Source organism: Hemibagrus wyckioides, linkage group LG07 (genome assembly GCF_019097595.1).
Source record: "Hemibagrus wyckioides isolate EC202008001 linkage group LG07, SWU_Hwy_1.0, whole genome shotgun sequence".
Taxonomy (NCBI): Eukaryota; Metazoa; Chordata; class Actinopteri; order Siluriformes; family Bagridae; genus Hemibagrus; species Hemibagrus wyckioides.
Window position 1 is genome coordinate 14,515,070 of NC_080716.1, and position 15,205 is coordinate 14,530,274.

At 36.5% G+C, this 15,205-nt stretch overlaps 1 protein-coding gene across 1 annotated transcript in view; it reads left to right on the plus strand.

Annotated features, from left to right (window-relative positions):
- Positions 1-5,998: 5,998 nt before the first annotated feature.
- The window catches only part of kcnip4a (potassium voltage-gated channel interacting protein 4a), a 124,269-nt gene continuing 115,062 nt past the window's right edge, over positions 5,999-15,205 (plus strand). Inside the window, exon 1 of the mRNA XM_058394574.1 lies at positions 5,999-6,154. Within this exon, the coding sequence (XP_058250557.1) occupies positions 6,079-6,154 (76 nt within the window). The 5' untranslated portion in view covers positions 5,999-6,078. The remainder of the gene's footprint in view (positions 6,155-15,205) is intronic.

Sequence of the window (15,205 nt, forward strand, 5' to 3'; positions counted from 1 at the left end):
GTTGCTTGTGTTTTATCCTGCACCTCATCAGATTAATAGCTAAGCATTCATCAGGCATCATTATCCAGACATGATGTAATGTAATTGATTCACAATACAACATAGTATCTGTTTCCAAAAAAGTCACACACTTTAAATGTTTAATTAAGGTTGAAGTTTTGCGACTGTGCTTTTTTCCCCCCAATGTGGACGTGCCAGTGCCGCAGTGTTAAGAATATCCTGGGCGACTACTTCCTGAATCAGTGCCTGCAACGTACTTGCCCACTGAAAACCCCTCTGTCTCATACATTTTCTCCAATTTTACTCTTTCTGATTATGGCTTAATGGAAGCAATGCTCAGTGGAAGCAGGATGGAAGTTAATTCTTTTTGTATTCGAAAGTTTATCTGCAAGTCTCCAGTGACACATGTGTAATGTTTGTCCAGTATAATTAGCTGGACATTTAACTTCTTATTTTTAGTTACCTGCTAGTGAGTCCACTCGAAATCCTAGTTTGAATGAGCATGCATGTGCTAACTGTTCTCACAAACTGCACAGTACTGTTTTTGCAGTCATACAGATACTGAAGCAGGGCATAGAAATAGCTCAAATTTCTTCGACACTATTTTTATTCCCATGTCTGAGTAGTGTGAGGATTTCACATTTTTATACGGCTTCCTTCAACCAATCTGAGCTCTCACACACCATCTGTATTATTAATATTAGAATTCAGAAGATTTGCGAAAAGGAAATTTAATGGAAATCAAAAACTATATATTGTATTTGAGCACCTGTGTCCACTTACTTTTGGGGATTATGGGGTTGATTCAGTTATTTAGATTAAGTTACATAGATGAAGCAGTGAAGTTCAGGAATTTTCTTGTGTGCAGGGATGTCAAACTTTGTGTAACAGACTACACTATAATCACGCCAATGTCATGTGAGCTGAACTAGAAAAAAAAAGCAGTTCCAATCATCCACTCCTCCAAAATATTTCATTATATTTTATCTGAAAGGTGTGTTATCACCTATAAAATAAAAAAAAATAAATAAATCCAAATTATCTGTTCACATATATATATACACTACCAGTCAAAAGTTTGGACACACCTTTTAATTCAATGTTTTTTGTTTAGGGATTTATTTTCTAGATTCTAGAACAATACTGGAGATTTCAGAACTATGAAATAACACACATGGACTTAAGTAATCCATATGTAACAACAAAAAAGAGTCAGTTGTTATTTTAAGACACGAAGGTCAGGTGTTCTGGAATAGTTCTTGCAAGAACAGTATTGTCAAGTGCATTTGCAAAACCCCGTTATGAAGGCTTTACAGAGCATCAGTAGCAGACATATCTCAATATCAACTGTTCAAAGGACATTATTGTGTATTTCGGCCGCCTTCAGCATTGTTTTACAATGTAGAAAGAAATAAACATCAGGAAAGACCATGGAATTAGAAGATGTGTCCAAACTTTTGACTGGTAGTGTATATAAATCTTATCTTGGTGTTAAATTTATCTAACCGGGCATACCTGGGAAACAAACAAACAAACAAACAAAAAAAAAAAACCAAGACACTTGTCTAATATTTATTTGTTCACATGAAACTTGGATGTACCATGATAACACATTGTTTAACACATCTAGATATAAATGTCAGTAAGTGAAAGCTGAAATTCTGATCCATCATCTCCTATTCAACTTTTGCTCTCAAACCCAAATGTGCTCCGACACTTCTGGAGGGAACTGTATATATTTTATTCATTCAAAACTGGACATACAAATGTTTTGACACTTGAACAATTCAAAACAAATTTAATACATTTCTGATCATTACAATTCATCTAAAAAAAAAAAAAATTTACATATTAAAATTCTAATAATTTACATTTAAAAAAGTATTATTATTATTATGAAAATATTTACCTGTTACCTTGAAACCTAAATCAGTTCTTTTGAAAAGAAACTTGGTTACAGCGTCAACGTTTTCGCTTGCCAGTGAAGAATTATATATTATTAGCACATTTATCAGCAGAGTTTATGCTCTATCTCTCTTTTTCTAAATCCTTCAGCTATGGTCCATAAGAACTTCATTTGGTAGACTGGATTAGAACTTTTCCCATGCCTGTTTCAGGCAATTAATATGAAAACTATTAAAAAGCAGGTTATCTGTTACTGTCGCCTGCCGGCAGCAACCCTAGGAACTAGATGTTCATTTTCACTCTTCTAACGATTACAGGGACATTTCAGTCAGACAAAGATATATTGCCAGGCTATCTGTGAGCTTGAAAAAGCACTGAATAAGGGTTTGAATTGTGTATGGAAGATTTATGACTTGACTAGTGATGGGTGTGATCATGTAATCATGCTGATGTTCAAGACAAAAGGAATCAATCTGTTGCTTTACCCCATATGTCGTTTTTATGCTCACAATGGCCTATAAGCAGAAGTCTCTATGCCCGTTATATTTGTCTGAGAACAGCATTTTCTCTGGAATTACACATGAATGAAGAAATGGCAGTAGTTTTTGATTGCAGCAAACATTAACAAAATCTTTTTTAGATACATGTTTATGGCTTGAATATGGCCAGTGTTTCACTTTCTTAATCCATCAATTTTTTATTACTTTTTCCCTTCATGTGTACTAAACACGTTATGAGTGATGGCAGAGAAGCAATGATTTTGCATATTTCAGCGCTCAGCAAATGTGGATGTAAGAGGCAGTGGTGCGAAGACGTGTCTCAGAAACGAAGAGTGATATTTTCCATTGTCCTCCCATCTGTGCCTGGAAGAATAAGTTTTGTAAAAGTTTAGAAAAGAACAAATAGTTTGGGTGCAGCAGCCTAATTGGGCATAAAACAATGTCTGAAAATCTAACTATATTTACATAAAGCATCTATAAAAAAAAAAAATTACTGGAAATTCCTGACATTCATCCCTGCATCCAGTTTAAATCAGTTTTACTTATTGTGTCTTCTACGTCTTCATTTAATTGGTGTTTTAAGAAATAAACAGGGTTGGTTATTTATTTTAAGCTTTTGGTTGAGAATAGTTTAGATGTCATTTAAAGAAAAGCTAGAAAGTCCTGTTCTAAATAATAATAAAAAAAATGACATTTAAGGTTTTTTCAGCCAGAAAGAGTGTTTACACCAATTTACTACTACTGTTTTTAATTAAAAAAAAAACAACATCATGTTGATTAAAACCTTCCCAATAAATTCTAGAAGGATGTGAGCTTGGTTTACTCAAACAGCTGTAATTTAGGACTAGCTGTACAAAGGGACAGGACTTAGTTCAAATAAACCTCTACTGAAAGTGACATTTGGTTTACTCCACATTGTGGTAAAATGTAAGTGGATTACATTTGTCCTTTTACAGCACTTGATAAGCATCTTTTTTGAGTCTATTTTCTTTTCTGCGTAACTTGGCAACAAATGGCTGCTAGAGCAATATTTGCAAAGGCTGACTACTCTATACACTGATCAGGCAGACCATTATGACCACCTGCCTAATATTGTGTTGGTCCCCCTTTTGCTGCCAAATCATCAATGAGCCTTGGCTGCCCATGACCCTGTCGCCAGTTCACCATTGTTTCTTCCTTGGACCACTTTTGATAGATACTGACCACTGCAGACCGGGAACAGCCCACAAGAGCTGCAGTTTTGGAGATGCTCTGATCCAGTCGTCTAGCCATCACAATTTGGTCCTTGTCAAACTCGCTCAAATCCTTACACTTGCCCATTTTTCCTGCTTCTAACACATCAACTTTGAGGACAAAATGTTCACTTGCTGCCTAATATATCCCACCCACTAACAGGTGCCATGATGAGGAGATCATCAGTGTTATTCACTTCACCTTTCAGTGCTCATAATGTTATGCCTGATCGGTGTATTACATTGCATGAATATATTGCATAAATCAGATTTTTTGCTACATAGGCTTTTCATTGTTAATCGCTCAGATACTAAGATAAAATCCCGGCATGTCCTATTTAAGTGTCTCCAAATAACAAACAAAAGGTACACTAGAATTAATGGAAGCATAGCCAGCTTTAAAAACAGTCTAGTTTGTTTAGGTTATTAATCATCAAGTACAATTGTTTTGTTTTTCCAGAATGCTGGGTGCAATTATGTTGATTGATAATCAGCATTTTATTACAGGATATACAATAATCCACTTGTTTTTCAAATATGTGAAAAACATCTGTATCAGTCTAATCTATTTATACCGATTTTCCATCATTTCTCATTAGATGTTCTATTAATTTTAGTAGTAGCTGCTATGAGATTTATCTCAGCTTACCACGACAACTTCCAGCCTATAAACAATTTCTCAAAAGGGAACACAACTGCACCATCTGGCAGATTTCGAGTGCAGGGTTTCTCATTCCCTTTTCATTTCTCTTCCTGCCAGGACAATACTGTATATTGTAGAACAGACAAAGTTAAAAGGCAGTATCTCTTGAGAAAGAAGAATCACTACTGGCCTCTTTTGCTAATTATAATTAGAGTCAGAATGGGAGATCATTCAATGGTGCCACTGAGCCATTACACCATTGAGCCACTGAGAGCTGATTATTTATATTGGTTTGAATATGCCATGAAGGCATGATGGACCACAGGAATAACAATACTTTTAACACTGATAGCTGAGATAAGCAGTTATGAATATACCATTTGCTTTAGGAATAGGCATACCATACACTCACAATGTTTATTAAGTACACTCTCAGATCACTTTATTAGGAACACATGAACACCTGCTCATTCATACTATCTAATCAGTTAATTGTGTGACAGCAGAGCAATGCATAAAACATAAACATTTGATTTTGTCAGGGTTGTTGATGCCAGATGGGCTGGTGTGAATATTTCTATAAATTTTTATTTCCTGGGATTTTCACACACATCAGTGCACTGATCAGGCATAACAATATGACCACTGAGAGGTGACATGACTAACACTGAGTATCTCCTCATCATGGCACCTGTTAGTGGGTGGGATATATTAGGCAGCAAGTGAACATTTTGTCCTCATAGTTAATGTGTTAGAAGTAGGAAAAATGGGCAAGAGTAAGGATTTGAGCGAGTTTGACAAGGAACAAATTATGATGTCTAGATGACTGGATCAGAGCATTTCCAAAACTGCAGCTCTTGTGGGGGTGTTCCCGGTCTGCAGTGGTCCCAAGTCCTGTAACTTGTGGAGGCCCCACCTAGCAACTTACAGGACTTAAAGGATTTGCTGCCAATATCTTGGTGCCAGATACCACAGCACACCTTCAGGGATCTAGTGGAGTCCATGCTTCGACGGGTCAGGGCTGTTTTGGAACCAAAACGAGGACAAACACAAAATTAGGCAGGTGGACATAATGTTATGCCTGATTGGTTTATATAGAGTTTACTCAGAATAGTGCAATTAAAAAATATCCAGTGAACAGTACTTCTGCTGAATGAAATGAAATGCCAACAAAGATTGTAGCCTTGTGTGTATTTTGACCAAATCTTTTCAGCATTACTATACTATAGAGCAGCTTCAGGGGTACAATTTTACAAAATGGTTCCTCAAGGGTTCTTAGGATGGTGCTGGCTCTAGGTGTCTAGGGGAGTTCTTCACACAACCGGTACTTACATATGATAATAATGATTCTAATAAAACAGACATTGCCTACCAACATAATGGGGAGCTTCAGGAGAAATCATGATTATATTATATATAAAAAGTTATATTTTGAACTTTTACTGTCTTCCATCCCATGTTTTCAGCCTGGACACACCAAATGAACTTCACATCCTATTTCATGAAATGTTCGAGACAGTTGTTGTGTTGTATTCCGCTGTGTATTTTGTGTTTTTGTTTTCAACAAAATGGCAATGAGCACATAGCAATAGAGAAGCCTCTATACACTGGTTTAGCATGCTGTGTAGTGACGAGTGCGCGCGACGCTGGATTGCAGGCGCGTATGTGCCAGTGCGCGCGCGCGCATTTCGCATCATTCAGCCGAAGTTGGAGCGCGCGGGACAGCGCAACAGTGCGCGTGTGGGGCATCGCTAGACGTCTTTAATGTAGCTTTAACACAACAACATCTCTGCAAATAATGGATGCAAAAATAACGGAGAGCAGCAGTCGTGCTCGGGGAGCCACAGCGAGTTCAACGAGTGGTAGGACCAAAGGTGCATGAAAGCCTTTTACCAGAGCACGGGTGTATATAGTGTGAAGTTAAATGTGGACCTGCATGTGGTTTTGTTGAAGGTCTAGTCATGTTTGTACTTTTGCCTTCTTGTTAACGTTTAAGTATGGGCGTAAAACATGGGGTCAAACTGGTGCTGGACACTTTTAAGACAAATAGCACTAACTGTCTTCATCTTTCATTTCCACTGGTAAGTATACAGCCTTTGCACCTTTATTATGCATCGGTCACATTGAAACGTATGTTAAATGTACACTTTATACCCCATTTTATTTTAAGATACCCCAAAAATGTATACAAGGTGTGCCACTAAGGGTACAACCCCAATGACAAGGAATGTAACAATGTAGTACTTTATTCTCAGCGTGCAGTTTTTCTGTGTAGTTTAGCTTAAAGCTTTTATTTACATGTGTAAAAACTTTATTTTCCTGCAAGGCACTGTCACAACAGTTCAGCTTCTCCCTTTCATTTCAGTGCCAAAGATTCTCTAAAGGATCTGCTAACCATATTATGCTGAAAGTCATATTGTTTAATTCTTCACATCAGCGGCGAAAACATCATGCCTGGAAAATCACATAAACTGAGAAGGAGAGAAAGAAATCGAACCTTTTCCATTGAACTTTTAACTATCTGCTTTGTCATTCCTGAATGGTGTGATTTCCTCACAGCACATGAGGAAATATTTACTTTTCGGTGTTGCAACAGCAAATGGTGGAAGCATCACCTGTATCAATAACAGTGTCATGCAGTGCATACATTTGTTTACTTCATTAAGTACTGTAGACAGTTAAGAGCCTCTGAGTGGTTCAGCTTATCTGATATATTGCACCTATGTTTTGTTTTTCTCTTAGTACCATTTAGCATTCCGCATATGAATCATCATGTCCTTAGACTCAAGCACATTGCATGATGTGTTGCATGATGCTCAAAAAGCAGTTAAATTCTCATCCCTCTGCCATAGTTAACTGTCTGCTGTGCAGTAATGTGCTGTGCAGTGTAATAAAGATCATAACTGCATACATATAAAACTCAATTCTCATATAATCCATGAATATAAGCATTGTTTCTTTACTTACTAGAAGCAGTATTTTCTAGTTTGTCACATTCCGGACTACAACAGACTGAAATGCAGGACAATCCTTGACAATTTGCTGTATTTAATTTTATAAACGTGGTAACAAACACCTTGTTATCAGTGGTTATTTTTCTCATTTGAAAGTGTGCATTGGCATTGGAATCTCACACAACTCACCATAAAAGTCCCAGCAATTAATCTCTTACTTTATATGCTTCATTTGGACTCCAGTAATATCTTAGAAAAGTCCAATCTAGTAGTAGTGTTTGAGAAAATACTGTTAGGACTTAACCAGTAATATAATGAGTATGCCTGCAAGATATGATATGTAATGTAATATGGAGTTGGCCCGCCCTTTGCAGCTATAACAGCTTCAACTCTTCTTGGAAGGCTTTCCACAAGGTTTAGGAGTGTGTTTATGGGAATTTTTGACCATTCTTCTAGAAGCTCATTTGTGAGGTCAGGCACTAATGTTGGACGAGAAGGTCTGGCTCTCAGTCTCTGCTCTAATTCATCCCAAAGGTGTTCTATTGGGTTGAGGTCAGGATTTGCTCAACCAGTAATGTTGGAACAGGAAGGGGTCATCCCCAAACTGTTTCTAAAAAAAAGTTGGGAGCATAAAATTGTCCAAAATGTCTTGGTATGCTGAAGCATTAAGAGTTCCTTTCACTGTAACTAAGGGGCCAAGCCCAACCCCTGAAATACAACATCGGTATTCAATGATTTGGAGGGGTGTCCCAAAACATTTGGCAATATATTGTATAAGAGAACCTAAACTTTATTTTTGAAAAATATAAAGCTGGAAATTTGTATATGGCTTGACAAGTCAAAAAATCAGGTAAATCACAACATTTCAAGGTTTCAAATGTGGAATATTATTGTTTACACAGCTGTAAGGAGGAACTAATAATTCAACCTACTTTTTATTTTTTCCAAATAGGAATGAAACAAACTGATAAACTGTTTTGTGAAAGTTGTAGTCTGAATGCATTCTCAGAAGTTACACAGAGAACTAGATTGTGCTTCTATCTGTAGACTTTACAGTGATTTTTTTGTTGCTTTAGTCTGGAAGTGGGTGCAAAGTTTAAAGTATGTTGATTCTGAGCTCCTCTTGCAGCAAGCTGAGTCCCCATGTTGTCAGTTTATGAGGAGTCTTAATATGTAATGAAAAGATGCATTCTAACAAGCAGTTCTTACAGTCTCATGACTTTACTGAAGCTGTGCTGTGTTTCTTCCAAAACAGTGATGAATAGCATGTCCTGAATCTGTCATAAAATGGAAGTTTATGTCAGTTTGGGAAGATGAATTTTACACTTCAGAATTTTGCATCAGTGTCTACAGAGACTACACAAAGGAACATAATCATACAAATCAATTTAAAACTTCATATCATGTTGAATCAAACCTCCATCCATGAAAATGAAACACTGCCAAAACTTGAAGGCCAGTGATTGCAGAGATATAATGATTATGGTATAAGAGCCATTTAGTTGGTATAATTTCTGGGAACCGAGACCTTTATTACTCAAGCCAAATAGCCATTGAAGATCAAACAAAGCCACTGATTCAACTTTCTTGTCATTGGCATATACTGTGTGGGAAAAGGTATGTTGACAGCTGACTAATCACACCCAGAAGTGCTTATTGAACATCAAATTCTAGTTTTAGTCCCACTTTACTGTTAACCTCCACTCTTCTGGGAAGGATTTCCACTAGGTTGGAGATTTGTGTTCATTCAGCCACAAGAGCATTTGTTAGGTCAGGCACTGATGGGCTTGGAGCTCAGTCAGTGTTCCAGATCTTCTCAAAAGCGTTCAGTGAGGTTGAGGTCAAGGCTCTGCACAGAACATTTCCAATATAACCTTGGTAAACCATGTCTTTATGGGCCGTACTGTGTGCACAGAGGGATTGTTTTGCTGAAACATGTTTAAGCAGCCATGGCTCCAATAAAGGGAAATCTTAATGCTACAGCATACAAAGACATTTTAGACAATTATATACTTCAAACATACTGCTGGCAACATAATGAGAGTAATTTAGTAGTTCTTTAATCACAAACACATACAGTACAAACAGAATATTAATATTCTAAATGATCATAATACCAAAAATACCATTGATTTTTGCTTTAGACTTCATTTCATCTCAGCTCCCAGAAAACCAAGCATTAATTGCTTTAATCAGTGGCTATTTCCTTCTCAGGCTTTATCGGATAAGGTTTGTTTGGTTTGTGGCCAATTGTTGTGTCTTTGCTTGTCATGTGCTGGCCTAGTAAGCATCTGCTAATATGGCTGCTTGGTGTCGGATCTGTGCCAGGCGAGATGGGTGGTGAGACAGGACAGATTCAGAAATAAACTTCCACGCAATAACCAACAGAAGGCGTTTGTTTATGGTTCCCTTGCGCCAAAATGAGAGTGGACAGGCTTTCATGTTTAGAATCTCCTGCCAGGCTTGTTTATACCACGTATTCACTCCCTCATTGATTATTCAGTTTTCGTGCCAGCTAGTACAGATTTACTGCCAGAAATATCCTTCTTTATTTATTCTGAGCATCACTTTAAACTGCATTTTGACTTTCTAGGGTTGTAAAGTTGTTTACATTTGTGTGCAATATTTATAGCATGTAATTTAACGGAGTATTTTCTGTGATTTTTTTCCTTATAGGATATCCAGTTTTATTCGGTACAATTGTTTGTACAGCTGTGTGTTGATCGGATGCTGGCTTTGAACTGAGTATACTCATCTGATGTAATACAGCTTTATTAACTGCAGCTGTACATTACACAACCCATCATTTCAGAATGTGTGTATAGACTACAGTTAAATCAAAGATGTGACAAAATCAAAGACCAAACAACTGAAGACGATCAAAGCCGCTGATGCAATAGTCTGTCATCTGAATATAGTTCTTATTCAGTAGTTTTCCTGTTCAGCACTGAATCATAGTCACAGTCCAAAGAATCTGAAGCACTCATACATATTCTATGGAAATAAATGCATTAACAAACTGATGTGGAACTTTAAGGATTCGCTAACTTTCAGTAGTTGGACTGCATTTACTGGGTACTGGGTACTGAGATTACTGAGTATTTAATAGACAGAAAATACTGTGTAATATGAGGTTCATGAGCTTCTGTGAGTTGCTTTGACAGTCTTGTAATGGTAATTGACAGTTAGTGCTCTGTCAGGGGTGTCAGGTTGAATTTAGTGGGAATTATTTACGCATGTTTCATCCGCTAACTCAACTACATCAAACATCATCATACACTAACATTAGGATCAGAAGATATCTGACTACATGGTGATCGACGGCCTGTCTGATGAGCGAAAGAGATGAGAGGAGATAGAGATGGAGAGGAGAGAATGTGACAGTGAAAGCAATGCAAAGAGGAAAAGATTCTGTTATACTCCAGTGGGTTTGGAAAGTATTTAGAGCTATTCAGTTTTTTTTTTTTGTGCACACTTGTGTTAGACATTTAATTTGAAATATGTCCATCAATCTACATACAATATTCCATAATACGTTTTTTTTTTTTTTTAATTTCCTAAAAATCAACTGTATTTGTTAGAAGAACCTTTTTATTAATTGCAACTTTGGGTCTTATAGGGTAAGACCTTCATGTACCTGAATTTAGGCATTTTCTCCCATTCCTCCCTGCAGATCCTCACATGCCCAGTCAGATTGGATGGGGAACATGTTTAAATGGCCATCTTCAGGTCTCAGGTCACACTTCACTCTAGGGATGGTATTAACCAGTTAATGAGCAGAACTAACACATGGAGTTCAGTCCAAAAAGTCCCATTTTCTATCATCCAGTTTACAATGATGGAGCTCACAGTTCACCTGGCAGCATTTAGCTTTTTATTTTCTGACCTGTCTAGGCATTTGTTGTCTTATTTGGTTGAAAGTTAGTAAGTAATAGATTATAGGCCATAGATTTATCCTCGTTATGGAGATTGAATCATGTGAGGTTGTTAAACTAGAGAACTCATGATAGCTGTGAGGTGCTGGTGAGTTTCTGTGTATTTTTGTGGGCTTATTTCCAACTTGGATATATTGGGTGAGTGTGAGTCATCTGGGGCACCTGCTTGTTTTTCTGTGTGTAACTTAGATTTATTACTCTGTGTTTTGGCTAGGGTCATACAATCTTGCTCTACAATCTTGTCTGTGTTTGGCAGGATATAGATGTAAATAATAAAATACAAAGAGGAATATGAGTACACACACCAGAAGTGACTAGACATAATAATTTTGTTTGCTACACTGTAGCTTAGCTATGCTTCAGGTGTGTGGAAGCATCTCTGATGTGGAAAGATAAGAGCCAACACAGGAATGTTCTCAATACTGAGTAAGTGACACACTGCTATGCGGAATTTTTTTTTTTTAATGCTTTGTATTTTTTAACTATATTCTCAGAGTAGCACATCCTGCATACTGCTATACTAGATAGTAACTACACCACTTGTGTCGTTACTATCAAGCATACTTCTTAGTGCACATTATGTGGTTTGGGATGCAAACAAGGACATTATGGAATTATCTCATGTAGCTTGCAGTAGCATGTTTCTTCTAGAATCTTACATCTCAGGAGATTTAATCTTCAATACATTGATCATGAAAATGGCCTGGTGTCCAGTGTGTTACTGTGGTAATCTGGGTTAGGTGGTGTAATTGTGTGTAAGACTGACATCCAGTGGCTGATCTTTTTACATGCTAGCTCAAAGAATTGCAGCCACCCTACAATTCCTACAGACAGAAATGTAATCATTTAGCTCTAAGCTTTAGTGTAATGTCTCTATAGATGAAAAAATAGCCCCCTGTGGGGTGAGATTATCATAACACTGAAGAAATCAGATAAAGGAGAATAAGAGGAGCGGTTCTAAGGGCACATGCAGATAAGATGTGGAGCTATAGAGCTACTGCAAATAATCTGGATGAAATAAATTTAAAGAACAAATTTGTGAATAACTCTCACTTGCTCACGTCACATAACATCACATCACAAGAAAAAAGGTCAAAGTTTACTCTGTACATGCTCTCATGCTTATCATGCATTCATATATTATACTGATAGAATGATAAACTATAATAAACATCTGTCTGAAATTAAACTTGGATAATCCAGATACATGAGCATGACATTACTTTCACAAAAAGTATGGCTTCATGAATGTTTATCCTACCAATTTTATTTCAGCTATCTTTTAAGTTCCAGGGTAGCCATGGTTTGAAGAGTAGTGTTGCTGCATCACAGCTTCAGAGTCCAGGGTTTGACCATGTTCTCAGCTTACTGCCTGTGTGCAGTGTTATGTGGGAATCCTCCAGGTTGTGGAATTCTATTCAAGATTCAAGATTCAAGAAGCTTTTATTGTCATTTCAACCACATATAGCTGACGCAGTACATGGTGAAATGAAACAACGTTTCTCCAGGACCCTGGTGCTACATAAACATACAACATAATGTTTAAACACAGACACAACACAGAGCTAGGACAGACGTTTGTCCAAGCCACATAAAGTGCAAAGTGTGCAACTAGGTGCAAACAGAGCAAAGACAAGACAGTGCAAAAACAATAAGTACAAACACAAAAAACACAAGAAAGACAACACAAAAAAACAGGAGAGCGCTGAAAAAGAGAACTTGTGCAATGAAATGTAAAATGAAGTGAAATAAAATGAAATAATGTACAACCTTTGAACTGTAGAAAAAAACAGGTAACTAATAACATATATGATTATAACAATATATATATAGCGGCCTGACAACACGTATTGTGCAAAACTGCAGTATGAGGCAGTGCAAATAGAAATAAACATAAATTTAGATGGATTTTCCTCACCTTGCGCTCAGTGTTTACTGCAGTGGTATAAAGTGGTATCTGAATCAATGAATAAACTCCCAGAAGCCTTCAAAAAAGTCCAGACTATCAGACTATACTTCTGTATTTCATTGTAATGTTATTTAATGATAATCAAACTAAAACTGATTGATTCTTTTTTCTTTTTTTCCCCCATTAATTATAATTACTTTTAAATTATTATAGCTGTAGTATAACCTTTTTTTCCCCTTCACATTATCAACCAATATATTGCTGTTCAATATAAATAAGCTAAGTATTGTTAACTGTAATTGGGCTACGGTAGGTTGAGCAGCAAGGGTATCTTGTGTGTAAAATGTAGTGTTCATTGCACATATACTTGCTGCTCCACTCAGTGTGTGTTTATAATAATCACAGTTAAATTATGTGGATTATGCATCTGTCACTGTCTTCTCTCCAACACCGCCTGGTGGTATCATTGACCATATTTCATAGACAATCAAGACTACATCCTGTAGGTATTTAGAATGATCATGATTTTCATTCTCTTTTTAAGAGTGACACAAGTCTAAGGAACTGATTTATTGAAAATTTGTGAACTTGTGAAAAATGTATACATGGTCCATCAGTTCTCTATCAGGTCTTCAAGCAAACCTGCATGCTAAATTATTGACAAAAAGCAAATAAATTGAAAGCTTTAGGATTTTAATGTTTTTTTTGTCTTGTATATAGTATATTAAGCAGTTAGTTTCCTAGACTGTTCAGTTCAGACCTGTACTAACCCAAGACATAACTCACAGTGTAATTTTGGTTGTAATTGAATTTTCTTGTAACCAGGTAATGTTGTTAGTACAGGAAAAGTTATGTGCCATGATAAAACTTCCTGTGTGGAGGCCATAAATATACATGCAGTCATCGAAAGTACCAGTGAGTGAAAAGATGCTATAAAATGAACCCCTGTGAAAGATGAGGATTTATTTATATTATGTTTATAATATAAATAAATAGCAGGCAGTTACCCCTACTGTGAAATGATTGAGGACTGATGTGAAATAGTCACATTCACTATTAGAATTATGCTGAAAGAAATGTAAAAATTGACATGTAGTACATTAAATATTTCTTTAGACATGATTTCTTTGGTATATTTTTTTGAAGTATCTGGATTTACAAAGCTACATGAATATACTGTAAGTTGTTGTCTCTTTTAACTTAAATTCAGTCTTAGCTTTTCATTTATAAAAAAAAATAAATATGTGCATGTTTTTCCCCAGCATCATGGATTAAGGTTTAGGAATTTGTCTGCATGTGTCAAAACACAGACTGTTCCAATTCTAATGGCTGAAATTCAGACATCAGCAATGATGAAAAATGGAAATAAAAATGTATACACATCTATACAAAGGAAAAATTGATAGCAGGTCATTACACCTACACGGTATATGTAGCGTAATGTAATGTCCGTGAAATGTAATGTCTGTGAAATCCTTGTGAAACTGCCCATAGATACATAAATATTTCATATATGTCAATATCAAATATGAACTTTTATAAAAGAGGAGCATTTGAATGAGATGGCTCTGTTTTGAGGTTTACACAATTCAGTGATAGGAGGCTTAATGATTTGATGTGCCAGTATTTGAGCATGATGGATAATCCCCAAATTTTTTGTGAACAGCAATACTTAGTCATGGTTCTTTATCTGCTATTTAACAATTTTAATGCTTTACTTATATAACGATTTATGCATGTATTTATTCCAACAGTTTCTTAAGAGGTTGTATTAAAGCACCCGGAATGGCTATGCTGTAGGAGCATTAGTTTAGACTAATTTCAATGCTTTTCTGAGCTTTTCCTCCATTAGCTGGTGGGTTAATGGAAGCCAAGGTCACAGTGTTAATAGCTGACCTGTGTTTGGCCTGCCTTCAAAGCACTCTATCTCACTCCAAACACAGCAGAACCTATTGAATAATGGCTGTGGAACAAACTGTCGTGACTTCATAAGACCAGATGGGAAGAGCTCTTTGCCAGTCACTCACATTAACTTTCACTTGAGACCTTGAATATTAGGACAAAGCCTCAAAAATCTAATCGTCTGCTACTGTATATAGATCATCTAAATTTATAGAGTAACAAGGT